This window comes from Notechis scutatus, chromosome 2 (assembly GCF_049901735.1).
Source record: "Notechis scutatus isolate UNSWTSFEM ecotype Mainland chromosome 2, rNotScu1.2, whole genome shotgun sequence".
In the NCBI taxonomy this organism is placed as follows: domain Eukaryota; kingdom Metazoa; phylum Chordata; class Lepidosauria; order Squamata; family Elapidae; genus Notechis; species Notechis scutatus.
The window spans coordinates 71952165-71973608 of NC_142010.1; the positions used below are offsets into that span (position 1 = coordinate 71952165).

Below are 21444 nucleotides of genomic sequence, written 5' to 3' on the forward strand. Positions count from 1 at the left end.
CCAGAATTGAGTGAATTATTGTAATGTATAATGGTCAGCAGTTAGTGCAAGTAGATACATTTATGTACTTGGCTAGAAAGTTTACTAAATAAGGAAAAATGCAAAAATTTTGGAGAATGCAAATCCTGACAGAAACCTAATGGGTAACAGATGGTCTAAGAGAATATTGTTAGAAGGGACCTTGGAGGTCTTCTAGTCCAACCCCTGCTAAGAACAACATATTTGTATGGTCAGCGATCAGTGCAAACATGAAGTAGAGAAAGCATATTAGATTGAGATGCAATGCATATTTAGTAGCCATTCTATTTTATTGCATTCAGCAGAGCTACAGTATGTGGATTAGGCCATAAAGCACTTATGGTAAGAAGTGACATGGCATTTAAAATGTTTGTATGTTGGAAATATCCCTCTCCATCATTCCACCTAAATGCAAATATATCTCTAGTTTCTCCTACCCTCCTATTTAGTACAAATACTAAAATTCTTTTCTCTTTTGTAGAATCGAGCCATGAGAAATCCTGGAGCAGCAAATCCTCTGAAGTTTAGAAGCTGAAATTTGTCTTATGGTTCTAAAATCTGCATCAATTCCATTTGGTATCACCTGGAATTTTCAAGGGCTTTGCTTCATTTTGTACAAGTCTCAGGCTTAAAAATAACTGAGGCCAATTTCAGAGCAACCTTTAGGAATGGACGTATATTTTGTAGCATGGGCTGATGCAATTCTCTAGAAAAGGTTTACCTTTCTCCATTACAACATTTGTTTGTTGAAATTGGCATGAAGAAAGAAGCAGAGGACTTAATTACTCCTGCAATTCATTGTTTCAACATCCATCAACAGATTGATTAATCAACATTGCATAATGGAGCCAATATATCTATCTTTTGATCACTTTCTGGAACAAAATCTGAAGTCTTTTAAAGAAGAGAGAAATGTGATGCCCTATGATCATTTCATTCTGGTGAGGGATCCTCCCAAACTACTTTAGATCGTATAGAAGAGTTTTCCAATTTGAAGAATTTTGCTGTATATGCATTTAAGAGAAGAATTTTCCTTCCCTTTAAGGAATCTTCTTCTTACATATATTTAATCTCTTATGTTCTTCTATGGTGTCAACTGTCAGTCCAAAGTTTTTCAGTCCACGCTTTTCAAAATTCAGATATTTTAGCAATGTAAGTGCAGTGAGTCCATATTTTGCCTTGAACTTCCACGATCCTCTGAGGTATACTCAGGTCTATTTGCCTTGGAATTGTAACAAGTACAGACCAGCTATGAGGGGTGTTTTTGTGGTGGCAAATGTTTCCCTTCAACCTTGATGGTCTTGGCATCGTTTCTTCTTAGCTATTATTTGCTTCAGATGTCTTACCTATCTCTGAAATGAAGCTTTGGGAAGTAATTGCTGAGCTTTCCTCAAGTGTTATGATGTAATTTCAACAGAAAGTGAAGAATGAAAAGATGTTTCTAATAAAACATCCATCTGTATTTCAAAAGAAAATATGTTGAAGGAAGTTCATAACCCTTTTATATGAAGAGGGAAGTGGGCTGTTTTAGAGGGGACTAAAATAGAGAAGAAAATGACAAAAAATAGGCTGGGTTTTATCATGCATGGGGCAGGGGCAGGATTTTTTTCTGTTTTTTTCTGTAGATAAGATAGGGTAGGTTTTTAAAGCTGTATTATGCCTATTTTAGGTAACTTTAGAGTTTATTTATTGTCCAGTCTTGAAATGACAGGAACCAACATTTTGCGGTACAGTTGGAGAAGGTGCAAAAAAGAGACTTTTAAAAATTATTTTGCTCTGAGGGATGTAGCAAACCCTCGTCCCAATATCCCATGGTGTGCTGAAGCTTGCTTGCCCTGGTTCACAAGAGCCAATTGTTAAAATTTTCTTGAATTTTGTGAGCTGATGAGCTACTGTGCCTCCAGTACACACCGATCATCATTTAACCAGCACATCACTACTCATTTCTCACCTACCAGGAGATCCTCATGGATTTTGCTGTATGGACTTTACCTTCAAGAGGACAAAAATGATGATATTATCCAGGGTTCACACAGTGTTTTTGTCACTGTTGTCCCACTCTGCTTAAGGTAGCTTTTAAAAATGTATTTATCTTTCATATATACACTGGGCTTATTCATTTAAAACATTTGAAAACTGTCCTTAATATAACTAGTGACTTTTTATACTTTCTAATTTGGCACTGGCATAAAGAATACAGTAAATCTGTAATAAGAACAAAGTCATCAGATAAGGTACCATAATAACCTGTATAATATCATTATAATGGAGAATTTCCTGATTAAAATGCAAAGCAGAGCTATATATAAGTGTCCCATTGATCAGTGTTTATGTAAGGATGTTACTCATCCCACATTCGAAGTTTTATAAGTTTCTCATTCGAATTTATTAGGGGATACCTAATGATCCAGTTTAATTAAACATCCATCACAGTTCACAAAGCTCAAAATAGACTTTTTGCCTCATGGTGCTAGTTGAGCTGTTGATAAAAGTCTATTGTTTTTCTAACTGTGCTCCAAAAGTTGTCTTTGCACTTTAAACAACCTTGAATTCTAATGATGCAATTGTAACATTGAGGCATATTTGAGGCTTCACAAATGTTCTCAGGTTTTAAGTGGTGCTTCCTTTATCCTGTGTGGATTTTTTCCCCCAGTTTTCTTTGCAATATGTTGGTGCTAAAGAAATGCTGTTTGGTTTCTGATGACGTAAAATTGCCATGGTTAGTCTAGGTGTAGAGCCACAGTGCATATAGTATTAAGTGTTTTTAAAACTGGCTCCAGTTGTAACTATAAGCATCTGAAGTGTGGCAGAGTATAATCCAGTTATCCCACATGTTAGTTCAAGACTCCATAACAAAATCTAAAATTATGTTCCTGAAAATATGGTTTCAAATTGGGCATTAGCTGCTTTTGATTAATGTTGGGCTTATCAAATAGTATTTTAATTGCATACTACATTGCCAGAGTACAAAGTAATATTGTATGTTTATGTTTCGTACTGAATATTTGTAGCTACAAGAAGAGCAAATCTTTCCCATGATCTTTCTGTGATGCTCCTTACTTCCTAGCAAAACTGCATAGTTATTTGTAATACGAATGAAGAGTTTTCTAGTCCCTTTAAATTCTTCTGAACGAAGGGGTGTATTTGTAAAAATGTGAACAGTTTCATTCTGTTGGACAAAGCTTGAAACTGTTAAAAGTATTCTGATCATAGGATTTAGTGGGAACTCTAGATCAACCTATTTCCTTATTTTTCATGCCAGAGAGCTACAAACATTTATAGATTAGCATTTCATGCCAAGTTTTATGTAGAAAATTTGATCAAGTAAAAACTAAACACCCCACACACTTTTTGAAAAACATTAAATCTAGAAAGGAAACAAGAGGAACAGAGTTCTGCTCTAACCATGTACTCTTTCTGCTCTACTACCCACTTCCACATCTGCTTATCCAGTATGAACAATAACAGCAAGAGCATCACTTAATCAGTTCTCAGAACAAGTCAAATGCTGAAAATGACTCTAAAACTGCCAACATAAGTTCACACTCATAACGAACTGCTATGTTTTGCTTTAACTAAACTCTTGAACCAAACAACTCTTTTGCTCCATGTTTGCAATAGCTGACTGAAATGATCATTTTTAAAGCCAAAGTATTTTGTGCATTCTTAGGTATATGTTTCAAACCCACACCAATCTAGCAACTCCTTAACAATAGGAAAGTATCTAGAAAGTGCAGCCATCATACAGTTATTCTTGGTCCTTTGAAGAGGATAGATAAATTTTCAATATGATCACTATAATGTCATTCAAAATTATGGTTGCAGGAGCTGAAACCTTGCTGTAGCCATATCATCCAGGAGACATATAATGACTGCCTTAATGAAATGCAAACACATCCTACATTCTCAGTCTTGCATAATCTGAAAATCTGTTTCCAAAACTTTGCAGAATCCCATTTTAAAATCCTTTACTGAGAGCCATGGCAGGTGAAGACATAAAAAATCAGATTCTTAATTTAGCGCTGCTTCAAGTAAATATGCACAATCCTGCCATTTCTTCCACTAACCTTTATTTGGCCTATTTCATATTGTTTCAAGGTGTCTCTTTCCAAGAATATTTTACAGCCAAAAGGATATCTTTTTAATCAGATTGCTAGTTCTTAAGAGTGACTTCCTCCTAAGTTCTAAAATTGGCATCTTGCTCCCTTCTCACTGGTGCAGGAATACAACTGTGAAGGTAGAGGGAGAAGTCCCTCTACCTTCTGGGGATAACAGACATTTCCTTGTGTGATAATGGGAGAGAAAACAACTGTGCTCCTACTGTTACTGCATGATGGAGGGAATTTTGGTACATCTCATAACGGTGTTCTAGAGCAGGGTTCCCCAACCCCCCGTCTGTGGATCTACACTGGTCTGAGACGTGCAAACAAGCAAAGGCCCATCCGTGGGATGCAGGCAGCATGCAAATCCACTCCTCCAGTCCGTGGAAAAACCTCTCTCCATGGAACTGGTCCCTGGATCCCAAAAGTTTGTGGGCCACTGCCTTTTCCGATACAGGAAATGACAGCCTCAATTACAGTATATGCCTTAATACTGATAATACTTCACATAATTGTTTTTTCATATGCATGTCATAGATTGGAAGAAAAATGTTACATGTGGCTACAGTTCAATACGCATTGAATCAGCTTGTGCTCCTAAAATCCTGTGGAGTTTGTTTTCAAGTGTAATAAACACTAGAGCTGTGCAGTGCTTTGGATTCAAAGGCAAAAGGCAAGATCAGGATTCACCAAATTGGGGGAGGGAGGGAGGGAAAGGCAAACATGTTTCCAAGCCATGCATTATCTGGAGATGATCATTGCTGCTTGATCACAGGAAAAGATATATTTGATTAAATGAGTTCCAAAGTGCCCTTTTTGCCTTTAGAACTAAAGTACCGTATAATCTTAGACTGCACTATAACAATTTCCACGCAGAATGTTTTGAAGAAGCCTTTTTTAAAACCATGTCTCAACTTTGTTTTGGAGTTTACAGTATGATTTTTGTGTACCTATACAAATTGTACACCTATACAAATACTTGAACAATGCAGTTTGTTGTGCCTTTTGCCTAGATATACTGAATAAATTTTGTGGTTGCTATTTGTGTACATACAAGTCATAAATTATTGTATGGGGATTGATACTATTAAAGAGGTAGAGGTTACTGTTATTTAAACCAATAGCCCTCATTGCTGGAGAACTAGAAAATACAGTTTTCTTCTATTTGAATTCAATCCGGGAAACAATGTGGATTTACTTATGTAGTTTCCTTGGATAAAACATGAATCCTGGTGAATCAGGCACAGGCCCACCTAATGAAGTATTCTATACCACACAGTGGCCAACTAGATGAATTAGGGAAACTCAAAAGTGCAGAGAGCAACATCCCTCTTCTACAGGCCCTTCCCAAATTTATGCCTACGATCCAGGAGGTACTAAACAGCCATCAGTACAGAAGTGTTTTGTCACTGTTTTCTTCAAGGGTGATTTCTGAGTTTTGGGGTTCAACTAAAGTTTGCCAGCTTTGTGCTGTCTTTTCCCCCCAATGACATTTTTAAACCCCACGGCCATCAAATCAGTTAGATTGAAATATGGGAGTTTTTTTCCCCTTCCTTTTGTTTGCAGACCACTCAGAGAGTAAATCTCAGATACAGGAGAGTTTCTCCAAATGTGACCTTTTAGTTATATTGGATTACAACTCTCCTTCTCCCATAAAACAAGGCTAATTTGGGAAAAGATGTTAAGGGGCAATAAAAACTAGCAAATGAAACAGAATACCAGCTTTGGAAGTTCATAAAAACGATATGTTCTTCCACACGAAATGAGTTGTGCTAAAAGTCTTATGAATGAGACAAGAACAAGTTTCAGTCATTTATAAAGCCATTTGCAAAATTCAATTATACAATTATCTAATTGTAACATACATTCATTGGCAACAAAGGTTTACAAGATTTGCTTGACAGTTTGTTTGTTTGTTTTTTTGTAGTTTTGGAAAATGTAGTACCTGTGAAACAAACCTTCACTGTAATGAAAGCCAAACCAGAGTGGCTGGGTTTATATACATTAAACAAAATCTACATTATGGCTTAGCATAAGGAATAGACACAAAAAGCTGTTTTCTGATGCCAGCAGGACACAACAGTCCTTAATACCAGATCATTGCATCTAACCACCCAGAAAGCTTCAAATATATCATTTTCCATCCCCAAGTGAATGTAGAACCTTAATTTTGAGAACTTTATTATTATTTTTTACAGTACCTACCTACTTACGTATCTATTCACCTATCTTCCTTCCCATTGATCTACAGGTTCCAAAACCAAGAAATAACATTTTGCACTGGAAATAAAGTAGCAAATATAAGTATAGAAGAGAATGACTATTTATATGAAGTGAAACTGCAAGTAGGGGAAATTTGGGAGGGGTCAGTTTTTTTTAAATCCCATCTTTTATTATTATTTTTTATAATTAAGGGGATGAAGATACCTAATACAGAAAGTCCTTGATTTATCACAATTGAGCTCAACATTTCCATTGCTGAGCAAGACCATTTTTAAGCGAGTTGCCCTACTTTACGACCTTTCTTGTCACAATTGTTAGGTGAACCATTGCAATTATTAAGTTAGTAACAGTTATTTAATCCAGGGGTCCCCAACCACCGGGCCCCGGACCGGTACCGGTCCGTGGAACATTTTCTACCGGGCCGCCGGTTTGCTGGGCGCCGCCATCTTGTTTTGATGAGAAAGTGCTTCTGGTGAGCTTTTCTGGTTGAAAAGCGGCATTTGGGTCCTGAAGGAATCCTTGTGCCTTAGTTTCATCGAAGGGGTGGTGGTGGCTTCGAACAAAACTAAGGCGCGAGGATTCTTTCAGCACCCAAGGCAAGGCGAGCCGAGCGACCATCCCGAAGCCGTCCCAAAGCCCATCGACAAAGGTACAAAGGAGGCGTTGAAGGTGGCAGGGAGAAGCGGGGGACGGCTGGCTGGCCGGTCGCTCGGCTCGCCTTGCCATGCGTGCTGATGCTGGTACTGGGCCGTGGATCATTTTGTGATGCCGGTACCCGGGCTGTGGCACAAAAAAGGTTGGGGGCCACTGATTTAATCAACCTGGCTTCCCTATTGATTTTGCTCGTCAGAAGATTGCCAAAGATGATTACATGACTCTGGGACACTGCAACCATCATAAATACATACGACTGAACTTTGATCACATGACCATGGGGATGCGAAAAATAGGCATAGCTCACTTTTTTCAGTGCCGTTGTAACTCTGGCCCCTAAGCAAATGGTTGTAAGTTGAGGACTACCTACACTCCTTCCTCCTCCTATTTTGCCCACAACAATCTGAGGTGAGTTGGGCTAAGAGAGAATAACTGACCCAAAGCCACCCAGCTGGCTTTCAAATGCAGGAAACAGAAGGGCAGCAACCCATTACAAGACACATTTGTGCTACACTCTTACAAAAAGAAAAATACAATTTTACAACAACAAAAAAAGTGTTCAGAGAAAACTTTTGGTTTAGCACTTTCATAGAACCATCCCATGAACTATGCATTGATGGAACTCCTCCAATAAACCTCATGATGGTATTCCTCTTAAAAGTTACATGTGCTCTTGTGATCCCTGCAGTTGTATCTATTGCATTATAAAATAGTCTTCTTTTATAAATGAGAACTACATTCTGCTGTTGACCAATAGCCGAGTACAGAGAACTATATAGAAGGGGTCCCTTGTTTTCTTGCAGATGTTTCATTACCCTAACTAGATAACATCAGTGCTATTAATGATGTTACTTAGGGTAATGAAACATCTGCAAGAAAAGCAAGCTCAGGACCCCCATTTCAAGCCTGAGCTACAAATATACTCCTTTATTGGAACTATATATGAGCTTGTTTTGTCTACTTTTCTGACTTTACAATAATCAGTATAGGCTCATTAATTTAGAAGCATAGAGACAAGACTCAAAACAGCCTGAAATATTTATCCAGAAGCTTTTTGTAATGAAGTATACTTTCAAACTTGACGAAATTCAGTTTGTTAATTTTGCAGTTGATACAACAAATAGTTAACTCAAGCCAGTCGTCCTATGTGAATCTTCACAAGCACAGACAATGGTAACACTTTAGAACATCTTGGTCATCCAGGCTAAAAAGACTTTCATTAACCAGCAATATAGCATATTTTGGGTGGCTAGTGATAATTATCATAGGCAGTTAAGCCTCTAACTCATTCACTTGATATAACTAATTAAATATTATTAACTTCTGATGGTTTTGATCCCAGTTTACACTTTCTGTGATCATAACTGAGTTCTAAATTATAGAAATTACCAAATTTCCCCCAAATATCTACAAAATATAATCTACAAAACAAAGCATTATCACAATTACATTATAATTCATATTTATGGAAAATGAAAGATAACTGCTGCTATATCTGAACATCTAATAGTATCAGTAAAATTAATTAAAATAGGGAAAGCACCAAAATACATTAAAATCCAATATTCAAGAAAAGGGCTGTAGGGCAATTTTTTGAGACTGCACCCTTTCATTGACATGACTGAAAGTTCTGAATGTCTTGGGCAATATTACAATCTGGAAGGAAATGTAGCTATTTATTTTACCATATTTTCAAAAATGACTTGGATATTCCTAGCTGGAAAAAATAGACATGCTTTCTTTTGCAGCTTCAAATTCTTCACACACTTCAATAAATACAGCTTTTTCTCATGAAGAGAGGGGAAGAGTGAGAAAGATCTGGAAGAAACAATGCCACTTCTTCCAAAGGCAGAGGGAATAGGCCCATGTTTGAGACAAATATAATCACCACTGCTATTGATTCTATAGTGTGCAAAATATAGTACCATTGCCAAGGATGAAAAGAGCAGAAGCAGAAATGTGGATGTAGCTGTGCTGAAGTTGGTTGCTGTTTTCAAAAGGCACATATGGTGATGCTTCATTTACATTCTTCCAGATGCATGTTTTTATACTGTTTGGGCCATTACTCAAAGAAATAGAAATATTAAATTAGGTTTCAACTGAAGATCATGAATACTTTGGATTTGTTATGATCCTTGGTGTCTGGATTATCCAGCTCTATTAAAGTATTCTTGTCATCCTTAATTGCTGGCATCTCGTTAGAAGTCTGGAATGTTTGTGGCAGATTCTTCAAACTGACATCCATATCCTTGAAAGCATGGAGTAAAAACACTCCTAAAATGATGGTAAGAAATCCACATACTGTCCCGGTAATGTCTGCTACAGACATGGTGACCCACTCTTTAAAGAGGATAACTGAAGTTGTGATGACAACAGTGGTGAAGAGCACATAGTAAATGGGAAACACCATAGAGGTGTTGAAGATGTCCAGAGCTTTATTGAGGTAGTTGATTTGAGTAGCTATAGAAACCACTAATGTGAAAACAAGAATCCAGGTCAATGGGTTTTGTAGAACAGGCAGGTGAGTGAAAAAACTCTTGATGGCAATGCCAAGCCCTTTTACAGAAGAGACGGAGAAAGCCCCAATCACAGAACAGATGGAGAGGTAGATGAGAATATTGGTCTGGCCATAACGTGGTGCTAGGAAACAAATCAGAACTAAGCTGATAACCAAGAGGATGCTGGCATAAACAAGAAAACCTGGAAGAAATATAAAAAAAAGATGATAAATCGTGACATTTTTATTCAAGACAGAATGCAATGCTTAACACAAACATTGGCCAGTACAATAAATGGATGGGTAGAACAACACAGCACTGCATTGTTTTTAGGAACTTAAATCAATCAGTCAGTTTATTGTAAGGAATGGGCATCCTCCTACACATGCAAGAATAAGATATAAGTACAGAAAAACAAAGCTTTTAAGGACACAAGCCTATATGGCCCTAGAAAATGTGGAGGATAAACCTAGGAGACAGATATGAATATCTATCCTTTCTTTCTGGCTGCAGACCACTAAAGTTGTGAGGATTAATGAAATATTCCAATTATTGAATTTGGGACTACTTTGCAATTGATCATACAACTCTGAGGATAAGATTCAGTGAAAGGCAGGCATATATGCTCTGCATACCTATTTTCTCTGAAAGGCTGCACTCCAAAAACTGTTTTCCTATATCTCATCTTGAAGTCCATTTTTTAAAGTGAAATTTATATTAATTCAAAATGAAATGTAAAACAAAATTGACAACAGGACATGAGAGTTTCATAAACTTTTCTCCCTGGGAAAGAGGAGTGAGACAATTGGCACTGCCCATGGGATGCCACCGAACCCAAATCATGGCAACTTCATGGAAGATTTACCCTTGTGCAAGACTCTTTTACAATCTCACATTACTTCCCCCCGGGAAACTGGTTCAGATGTGATAACATTCCAACTAAGCACAACACACCTTCATTCCTTTGCTACCTTATTTCATAAGTTTACCTGGTTCCTTCAGTTTTGAAAGCAATTCTCCTAAAGTGGTGATTTCCTCTTCTTCTGGAGCATGTATCACAAGAACGGTACTACCCACAATGCTCAGCATGCATCCAAGTTTGCCTAGCAAGTTCAGCCGTTCTCCAAGCAAATAAGAGGACAAAATGGCACTAGGCACAACAGACAAATACAGAAATACAGCCTTTATTCTTCCTGTTACGCTTGTAAGTTACTGATAACAAACATAAAGTCCTCTGTATTCTATTAATTGACTTAGATTAAAGTCACTGAAACACAAAACTAATCTGCAAGATCAATTTTGAGAGGGGAAAAAATAAACAGGACTTAAGTACGTATCTGGCTATTGGTATATTAGCACAAGATTAGAAATCTCTTTTCTTCTGGCAAGTCAGATCACATTATTAACACCTAGACTTAGAATAAATGTAGGAGAAAAGAGCAAAATAAAAGGAAGTCACCTTATAAGCACACTAAGTGCCCCGAGTGGTGTAACAATAGTTGCAGCTGCAAAGGCATATGCGGCAAAGTTGGCGGCCTCTCCTGCAGCCACTGAGCAAATAGGCACCAGGGAGAAAAAGAAAAAAGAACAGGTGAATTACAATTATTACTATTTAGGTTCTCACTGGCCAGCAACTCCACTCCGTTCTATACCATTGTCTTAGTAAGAAAATGTTAAAGCTTAGAAACTCTAAGCAAAAAGTTATCTGTCCAGATAGTCCATGACTTATGGCTATTGGTTCAGAGATTGTTACGATAATGCTGAATGAAGGAACTTAGGACCTGTGCCTAAATTTATGACATTGAAGGATGTCCTTCATTGTCACTCAGTCAAAATTCAGGCACTGGCAGCCCACCTGCGCTTATGATCACAGGGTACCATAACTCCCTCCCCCCCCCTTCCCATCCCCCCTTCACCACCATCTATGCCTTTTGGTTCCCTGCTGCTCTCCCCATCTGGCTCCCACTGCTGACAAGGAATGCCCGGCCTGGCTCCTTTGTGCTGTGAAAAAAGGAAGAAAAGCCTAAGGCAGCCCCTGAACCGTTGCAGCACACTAAAATGCTCCTTTGACAAAGAGCTCCTGGGGGGGGGGGCGGGCTGAGGCTGGCTTTGCACTGTGAAAAAAGGGGGAAAGAAGAGCCTAAATCAGCTTAAAGCAGGCTGCGACATCTTGTCAGTAGTGGAAGCAAGAAGACAGCAAAGATTAGCTGGGGTTGTAAAGATCTTGGGAGTGCAGGGTGGCAAGGTTGACTGGGACTGGGCTGGGATAGTCTTTCCAGAGCATGGCAAGCACTCCCAGAGTTGCACAGTTTCTGGGGCTGTTTGCCAACCCACAATGCAGGGTGCAGGGCAGCCAAAAGGGCAGTGTGTGTGTGTGTGTGTCGGGGGGGAGATAGGTGGGTGGAGGAGTTTTTATTTTATTTTATTTTTTATTTATTTATTTAGTCAAAAGCTTATAATAAAATAGAAATAAGAATAAACATAAGTGTAAATGTAAGAAATGGGAACTAATAATTGGGGACAATAGCACAGGGACGGTAGGCAACTGGGATTGCCAGGTGGCTGGTTGCTAAGGAATGTGGTCACATGACATCTATTATAGTCAAATCGTTTAGCGATCAAAATTCCGGTCCCAATTGTGGTAATAAATTGAGGATTATCTGCACAACACTCTTTGAAAACAATAAGGTTCCAACAAAATGTCCCCCAAGTTTTCCAACAGATCAGGATCCTAGTCTAGTTTGTCAATATCTCTTTGTAAATAAGAAAAGGAATCCAAATTATTAAGCAAATGATGGTATTCTCAACTTACAATGCAATAATCAATGATTTAAAACAGTAGCTTCCAGAGGACCAATATAGCCAAAAACAAAACAAAACATTCTGTACTGTATTCAAAATATATTTTGGCATATACATTTGGGGGGACTGAAGTTGCCTGCAAATATTTCCTGCTTCCAGTCCACCAAAGCTCACACCATTATAAATTTGTCAGTTGCTGAAGTTCTATATGGCATATTGCTGGCTCTGACCAGCAAATGTCTCTTCTTGAAGACAGAATCATTTAAATTCCTCAACATTCCTACGTTACAGTGATAAGATCTGGAAAAAAAATTTCCACAGGCTTCAGCGTAACCTCTCAGTGCAAAGAGTCCTTTAAGCACAAAAAGTTATTTACTGAATTCAAGCATAAACTCTTTCAAGTACAAAAAGGCCAAAAAAAAAGTTGTAGAAACAATTTCTGTAACTGTAGCATGTAAAATAATCTTTATGACCCAGGGAAACACAGAGGGATTAAGTCCTTAGTAATCATTGAGGTTAAATATTTGATCAGATACCCAGGCCTGGCTAAATATAATCGTACTTACTGGTTAGCAAACCAGCCCACCACAGCCAGTCTCTTAGATAGCCATGACCTCCATCTCCTGAGGAAATAAAAATGATATATTTAGAGGGGCATTTTGTAAAAACCTTCCATACAAAATAAAACAGAATGCTACAATACTTAAACATAAAAGAGAGAAAGAAACAACAGCCTAGATTGAAGGGGAAAAAAACAGTTGACCTACAAGCCACAACATATATATGCTCAATGACTTTTAAATGCCTTTCAATAAAGAAAAGCAAATAGTACCTGAACTGGCAGGCCCTTAAAATCCCTCCCACATGCACACACCTCTTGTGTGCATGGGCTGAACTCTCATGGCTTAACATTTCTGAAATTAGCTGCTGTAACCTTATGCTCTGACTTGAATATTTTATCATAAGCCATAGTGTACATTGTTACAGACTTGTTTTTCAACATTTTCTCCAGAAATATATTATACTAGAGGAAGTATTGTTACTTTATGAGGCAGGACTGGATTATTAGTCCACTTGGACCTATGCTGTGAAGACTGACTAGTAGCATCGCTCTAAATTTTCAGGTTGGGTATTTAAAATAGCCAACATAGGATGAATACAATATGATCCCTGAAGGGGTCTTCAGAGGCCAGAAGGTATTAATTACTTCTCCAACCTGGAACATGACCACTGTGTTTTCTAACAACTATTATTCCCAGTCAGCATATCCTTGATTATACTGGCTCTGAATTTTTATGAGAGTTGAATTCCAATACGACAATGCTTAGAGAAAGCTGGCTTAAATGCCACTAGAGTTCTTTTCCAGAAAACAGATTTTTCTGTCCCCTCTTTTAAGTCAACAAATCCATACCAGCCCTGGTGCCTCCTTTCTCCACTAGTCGACGTAGTCCTTTCTTCTTGACAATGACACTGGTGCCAATGAGAAAACTTGAAAAGATGGCCAAGGCCAAGCCAATGTAAAAGCCATATTTGTCTTCAATTTGTACCATCCAGCTGGAACTTAAATTAACATTTGTATGGGGTGAAACTGGAGAACTGACATTCTTTATGATTTGGCAAACAGCATGATGATTCAGGCAAGCCAGAGTGATCAGAGATCCTAAGCAAGACAAGGAAATGTGGGGGAGAAGAGAAGATTAGAAATTAAGACATTAATAACTATCAGCCCACATGTCTTTAATTTTGCATGCAATCTCCTAGTTCAGGGGTGTCCAACCTTGGCAACTTTAAGGCTTGTGGACTTCAGCTCCCAGAATTCCTCAGCCAGCTGTCCTAGATTATATTATTGTTAGGAATTTTTCTTTCTTCATTTGGATTTTTGCATGACGAATGGCATTTAATTAGCAAAACTATGAGGTTAAAAGTATACATTCTAAATCTAGGCAAGGAGAAGAATTGAGGAACAATGGCACCCAGAGGCCTTAAAACGCCACTTTATAATAACCTACAATCTGGAGGTCCTGTATCTTTCTTGCAAATATTTTCAAGGTTTATTTCAGTCTTGAAATTCAGCTGAGATGAGACTGTGTATTTAGACACTTATTGCTTCTTGGGTTTTTTTTAATTACATATTTCTAAGACTATGACATTGTTACTGTAAACCATTGTCCTTCCAATGCATGTTCTCACATTTGCCTTGCTCTGCAATAAATTAGTATTTGAACATGGCCATTGACCCTTTAAAAGGTTCCCTGATTGTAAGATTATTTACAGGAACCTTGAACGCATACACATCGAATTAGTACATATTCAATTAACTATTTCAGTGTTTCCCCAAGGAAAAGCTTGTCTCCATTTTATAAGGTGGAAATAATGAGAAGATAATATTTTTTCACAAGTTCTGAGCTATCTCATTGTCTATGCTAAGTTGAAGTGGTGTGGTTATCAGAAAATGGGGGGGGGGGGGCTGTTTGAAGATTTTTCCACAGATCCTCATCAGCTGCTCTGTATGAAAAATGAAAAACAAATTTAAAGTACAGTATTCAGTGTAAATGTGCACGTGGAAATTTAATTGGGGAAGCCATGAAACATTATCTAGCAGTGGTGCAAGTAATATTTATGCATGATGAGTATAACTATTTTAAATAATTGATTTTATTATATTTATACTTAGGTTTCAAGAGCTAATTATTTCTTCTCAACTACCTCATCTTTAAAGCAGCCTGAGAAATAGCAACTCATCTGAAATCAGTTACACATGAATTTATGTATGGAGAATAAAGGTGGGTTTTCTAAACTTTCTCAGAGTACAATATGTTTTGAACCTTTCCTCTTTCTCTTCAGGTCTGAATGTGAGTCACCTGTAAGTATGAATATGGATATATATACTCTAGAACAGGAGCAGGAGGGTCAAACTCGATGTCATCAGGGTTGAGTTTGACCTGAGGGGTGGGGGGGGGGGGTACATTGCCAGGATGGGCATTACTCATGTCAGGGGCACCTGTGATGCCAGGGTGGAGCTGGGGGGATTCTATTGTCTCCAGAAGAAGAAGGCAAGACCAGGGAGAGCGCCAAAGGCAGAAAAGCCTGTCCACAATATTTAAATGCCTCGTTCTTTCTACATACCCCAGTAATTGCTTAGTCTGAGAGCTTCCTGCTGTAAGAGAATGTAGGCATGCCACCATTATACTGTACCTTATCTATCATTGCCGAAACTATGGATCCATGTCTAACGTAAGAATACTGAACTATCAGAAAGAAAGACTGAGGCAGATTGTTTTTTAGAATTGTCACATGTTAGGACTGTCTCTCCCCCCCCAACAATCTGTCTTCATTTATACAACAAAATTGCCTAAACTATCATAAAGTGTTTCTCATGAGAAGAGATGCACATCTTAAAGTTAATTCATGTTCTTAATGAAGAAGTGAAATATAGTGAGTGAACAAAATCTAGGAAGGTTAATAGTTTCAACTAAAGCTTCCCAAGTGCACCTGCAGGGGCCAAGTGGTTTTTTTTTTCCACTCAAGATATGTAATGAGTGGATTTTTTTTTCCTCAGATAATATAACCTTTTCTGTCTCCTTGCCCATCACAGCCCTCTTCCCAGCCATTCAAGGTATTTCTTTAAAGGCCTTCTGGCCATGGGTCCAGGTTTCCCTGTCTTATCCCAGTTATATTGGCCCATCCCAGCCAATCAGGCAGGGCCACTAAAGAACTTTGATTGACAGGGTCCAGGAAGAGGTCCTTCTCTGCCATTGCCCCAATCCATTCTGCCCCTTGAGGTGAGGCTGGCCCTTAACTTTCTGGCAGAGGTGGGTATTCAGCAGGTTCTGACCAGTTCTGGAGAACCGGTAGTGGAAATTTTGAATAGTTCAGAGAACCAGCAAACACCACCTCTGACTGGAGATTTGACAGTGTCCTTCCCCTGCCACTCCCACCAAGCCACTCCCACAGAACCGGTAGTAAAAAAAAGTGAATCCCCTCACTGCTTTCTGGTATTCCAGAACAACATTAAAATCTGGATCTTCCAATTGACATGGGGACAGAAAAGTAATAGGCAATTCTGGGATTAGTTTGTGGCTTTAAGGGCATTCCCTCCATCTTTTTTACTCCGTCCTTTAACTTTGTTAATTTTATTTATTTATTTATTTGGTATGGATTTTTTTTTTATTCTGTAAACCACCCACAGTCACTTCATTAGTGAGATGGGTGGTGTATAAATGGGGTTAATAAATATATAAATTATTGAATCTTGTGGACATTTTGGAATTGCATATTCAGAAATTTTAGTGGGACAGGACATCGAGAAATCGACAGGACTCCTTTGAATAAGTCAGGAGGTGTCTTTTTGTTTGAACCAGACAATCCTGGATCAAAACCACCTTCTTAAAAATAAATAGTCTCATTTGTTCTTTCATTTGTTTTTTGTTTTTTTGCTGTTGTTGTTTCTTGTTTGAGTTTTAATAATGAAGTAATATGTGTTGAATGGATATGTTCACAAATCAGAAACAGAAGAATAGAATTGACAGAATCATTACAGAAAAAAATATTAGCAGCTCTATCTATATTAATGAATTTGCTAAAACTGCTTAAATACAAAAGATAATGACCAAATATACTGAGGGAACAGGAAACTCAAACCTGTCTTTTGTCAAATTAAACAGAAAAAAAGAAAATTGCTGCTAAATTATATCTACAGCAATGCAAATATAGCATGGTGGTGTTTAGACCCTGGCACTTTGCCTAATACAGGACAGTCTTTGTGAGCCTGAAAACAAAAAGAGAATTCTTATTAGTTCTGAAGCTACAATACCCTAATGTCATGCAATAGCTAGCCCTTTCTTTCTTCTGTGATAGTTACCCTCAAAAGCAAATAATCAGAAAGAAAGAGGCTGAAAATGGAGAGTTCTTAACTCATACATTTTATTAAGACAGATTCTGATGCACTTTTTGTTAAGAAATTAAGTTCAAAGCCCTCTGAATAGATAGGAATTGAATTAGGCCTAGTCCATGTACACAGCAGAAAGAAGTGGTGATAAACCAGAAAGCATACCGTGTTTCTCCAACAATACGGCCTCCCCCAATAGGAAGTCCCAGCATGTTTTATAGGCATAAAATGAAATTAAGCCCCTCCCCCCAAATTAAGGCCTATATTAAACATGCGAAATGGGGGGGAATGGCGGGGGGGCTTGCCGTTAGGAAGTACTTTTGTTGCATACCCGGATATGGTGCTGCCTGCGTTGGTGGGGCACTTCGTATCGGGAGACCTTCTGCCACCGTTGCTTTCCATTCTCCCCATGTTGCCGTGGCGTTTAGAGCAATGCCGCGGCATTTGGCGCAGCCACATGCGGCCAGCCAGGGCTCCTCCCTGCAACCAGAGCCCAGCGGAGACACTCAGCTTCAGGCACTCCTGTTGCCGCCTTCCATTCGCCTTCGAAGGCAAAGCCAATTCTTTAAAAAAAAAAAAAAAGCCCTACTACCGGTACGACAAAGCCTCCCCTGCCTGAGAGGGCAGCCCAACCCCACGTGGGGAGGCGAATCTCCCGGGGCCACAGCGCAGGATCGGCCCACCCCGGGAGAAGTGCTCAGCCACCATCCCTGCCTTGTACCAGGCAGAGCGCGAAGAGCTTCGCCTGGGCCACCCAGCGCAGCTGACAGGTGGGCCCTCCTACCCAGCGGCGGAGCTCTCACCAAGGCAGCGAGCGCCTCCCCGCCGGGCTCTCTGCTCATCCCGCCAGGGCCGCACCAGAGCCGTGTGGGCTGGGAAGAGCCAGGAAAGCGAGCCATGGGTGCGCGCCCACCTGCCAAGCGAAAGAGCTGGGCCGAGCTAAGCTTGGCTTTCTTCCCAAGTCCCTCCAGCCCAGACCCGAAGGGGCCACCGGGAGAGGCTGCCTGAGGCAGTGATAGCACCCACCCGTCCACAGACAGGGAGGCAAGGCGACGGAAGTGCTGTTTCACTGGCCGGCGGGTCCGGTGGAGAGAGCCCAAAGTCGCCCGTCCTTTCCACCCCTCGCCCAGCCCATCCCCATCCCCATGCATCTCCAAATGCGCCAGCAGCTCCAAACGCTGCAGCGGCACAGGCATCGGAGCTCACTTGGCGGGGCTCAGCTCGGAAGAGAACACGGCACAGGCGTCGCCTTGCCTCCCTGTCCACGGATGGGTGGGTGCTATCACTGCCTCAGTGCCTCTCCTGGTGGCCACTTCGGGTTCGGGCTGGAGGGGCTTGGGAAGGAAACCAAGCTCGGGTTGGCCCGGCTCTTTCGCTTGGCAGGTGGGCGCGCACCCGTGGCTCACTTTCCTGGCTCTGCCCAGCCCGTACGGCTCTGATGCGGCCCTGGCGGGATGAGTGGAGGGCCCGGCGGGAAGACACTCACTGCCTTGGCGAGAGCTCCACCGTCGGGCAGGGATGGCACCTGGGCGCTTCTCCCGGGGTGGGCCAATCCTGCGCTGCAGCCCCGGGAGATTCGCCTCCCCACGTGGGGTTGGGCTGCCCTCTCGGGCAGAGGAGGCTTTGTCATACCGGTAGTAGGGTGTCGTTTTTAAAAGAATTGGCTTTGCCTTCAAAGGTGAAGGGAAGCCAGCGACAGGAGTCCCTGAAGCCGAGTGTCTCCACCGGGCTCCGGTTGCAGGGAGGAGCCCTGGCTGGCAACATGTGGCTGCGTCAAACGCCGCGGTGTTGCTCTAAACGCCGCGGCAGCATGGGGAGAAGGGAAAGCAATGGTGGTGGAAGGTCTCCCGATACGAAGTGCCCCACCAACGCTGAGGTCAACATCCAAGCTGTCGCTGTCCACCCGCCCGAGGATGCAAGGGGGGGAAAATTAAGTCACCCCCCAAAAGACGGCCTAGCTGTTTTTTCAGGGGTCAAAAAAAAAAAATAAGGCCCAGCCTTATTTTGTGAGAAACACGGTATTAAAGAAGCAGAATTTCCTTTCAAACTTTTAAAAAAAGAATGTCTTATGGAGATTCTCAGTGTTCCAGGTCATGGTTGTCTCAAAGGAAGAAGAAATTGTTTTGAACACTTCTCAGGAAAACACAACTTTTCAAATCAGGAAACTGAGTCCCTTTGTCTCAGATCTAAGGCTTGTTTGGTAGAGGCAATCAGGTATCCCAATATATTATAGGATATTTTAGTAACTCATACACACCTGTTTGTTTACTTAGGCAACTTGCCTTTCTTCTAAATTTCTGCTAGAAAAATCTCATAATTAATCCATAAACCTGTCAATCGTGGGAATTTTTAACTAGATACGTGTAATAAGACATACTTCTCAATAAAATCAACAATATATAGTACTGGGAAAGACTAGCAAACTACTGACTCTGACAAGTGGATTTAGTTTATGGAAACAAGGCTCAACTTTGCTTCTACAAGAATAAATTAAATCTACATTGGTAATTTAACAACAGAGTAGCAAAGATGTATGTGTGAGCAGCAGGATAATGCCTCTCAATATGCAAATTGGAGAACATTATTGCTCTGAAGAAGTGATTACACATCAATCTGTAGAATTTGCAGGTTACTTTCCTGGATCAGGCTTCTTATAACTCTTTCAGGATCCACTGCCTGAAGAATCTTCTTCCAGAACAAACAGACCCAATTCTTTGCTTAGCAAAATACAGAACAAACTCTATAAAAGAAGCTGAAAAGCTGAGCAGGATTGTGGGAGGATGTTAGGCAATCACACCCTTGCTCCTTTCACCTCCATTTCTAATAAGGTTTGGTTTTCTGGTTTCACAAACTTTGTAGGCTTAGGACAAACAGGAGTGGCTTGATGGGGCTGATTTGTTCCTTATATACTCAAAATCTTTGCTTCCTCTATTTGGTCTTCCCCCAGTCTCCCCTCATAGGAAGATGACCCACATTCCACTAGCCTGCGTTCCAGTTTTGTCTTGAGAGTTACTCATGAATGCCAAAGATAATGTTTTCAAAAGCAATTTGGAGGCAACTTTTCTCCCAATCTTGGGTCTTGTGCGTTTTCCCCATGAATTAAATAAAAATACCTGGCTGAATTCTTAGTCCCAAATTAGTAAGTATCCCAGTGCAAACTGTTTTACAGCTGAATGCAGAATCAGGAAAGTTCATTTAAAAAAGCCATCTTGCCCTCAGCTAATCTATCTTCCTTTTGATCCAGCAATTATATAATTCTTGGCAGATTAATTTTAAGGAGTATAGACCTCAACTCCCAGAATTCTACTTGGGGAGGTGAAGTCTACACCCCTTAAAAGGCACTAAGGTTGAGAAATACTGAATTATACAGTATGCTTCATTCTTGTTCTCTTTTGGAGGAGGAGAAGGAGTTGAGTGGAAACTTCTGGAATCCAAGAAAACGGATAGCTTCCGATCTCTCCACACAGAAGAAAGAGCTGTGCCAAAGAGGATGCAAGGAGGGCCAAGTTGGGGTGGGGTGGGGAGCAGGGATGGAGACCTTACGCATTTTCTTGTCAATGTTTTTTAGAAACCATCTTGCCTTCTTGCATCTCTCCCAGGGACAACAGGTTAAGTCAGATTCGTCGCGAAGGGTGGGGTGGGGCGGTGAGGAAGGTTTCTCCCACAATCGTTCCTTAGAAGGCAACGCCATGCCGGGCGAATTTGGAGGGGATGAAAGGTTTTCCGTGAACCTGAGAAATGCAAGTGGATAGGAAAGCCAACCTGGGGGCCAAACGAGCGCGCTCACTCACCGCTGGCACAGCTCCTGTTCACCCACAGCGGCTCCGGGAGCTCCATGCGCGCTTCGGGGTGAGAAGAATCAGCACATTCCTAAAAGGCAAGCGCGAAGGAGACGCGGCAAAGGGAAATCTGGAGACGGGGCGAGATGCGCGCCCGGGACGAGACCGCTGGTTCGGTTCCCTTCGCTGCCGCCTCCCTCTTTCGCAGTTGGCTCCCTTCGGCCGTCAGCTTCGGAAGGGAGAACGGCCTTCCCTCCCCTCCCTTCTCGTCGCCCCGCCTCGCCTAACCTGCGCGGAGCTTGAAAATTGCCCCCTGACGAAAGTGGGATCGCACCTACTGCAGACGGATACGCCGCGTCGCGCCACTCCTCCCACCTCCTTTTGTGTGGGGCCTCCTTGCGCGTCATAAACCTGTCGTCCTGGACCTACGAACTCCAGGGACTGTGGAGCGGACCACGACCCACACGTGCCCTTGCAGGCAC

General features: G+C 40.8%; 2 protein-coding genes across 2 annotated transcripts in view; one reads left to right on the forward strand and one right to left on the reverse strand.

Annotated features, from left to right (window-relative positions):
* Positions 1–5174, forward strand: part of ADAM19 (ADAM metallopeptidase domain 19) — a 71459-nt gene extending 66285 nt beyond the window's left edge. The window contains exon 23 of the mRNA XM_026682143.2: positions 500–5174. Within this exon, the coding sequence (XP_026537928.2) occupies positions 500–553 (54 nt within the window). The 3' untranslated portion in view covers positions 554–5174. The remainder of the gene's footprint in view (positions 1–499) is intronic.
* A 743-nt stretch (positions 5175–5917) lies between these two features.
* On the reverse strand, positions 5918–21243 carry NIPAL4 (NIPA like domain containing 4). The gene is made up of 6 exons (XM_026682141.2): positions 20975–21243; positions 13707–13955; positions 12862–12918; positions 10953–11043; positions 10483–10643; positions 5918–9695 (listed from the first exon to the last, which is right to left on the reverse strand). The coding sequence occupies exons 1-6, from the start codon at positions 21018–21020 to the stop codon at positions 9091–9093; spliced, it is 1209 nt and encodes a 402-aa protein (XP_026537926.1). The 5' UTR covers positions 21021–21243; the 3' UTR covers positions 5918–9090.
* Positions 21244–21444: the final 201 nt, after the last annotated feature.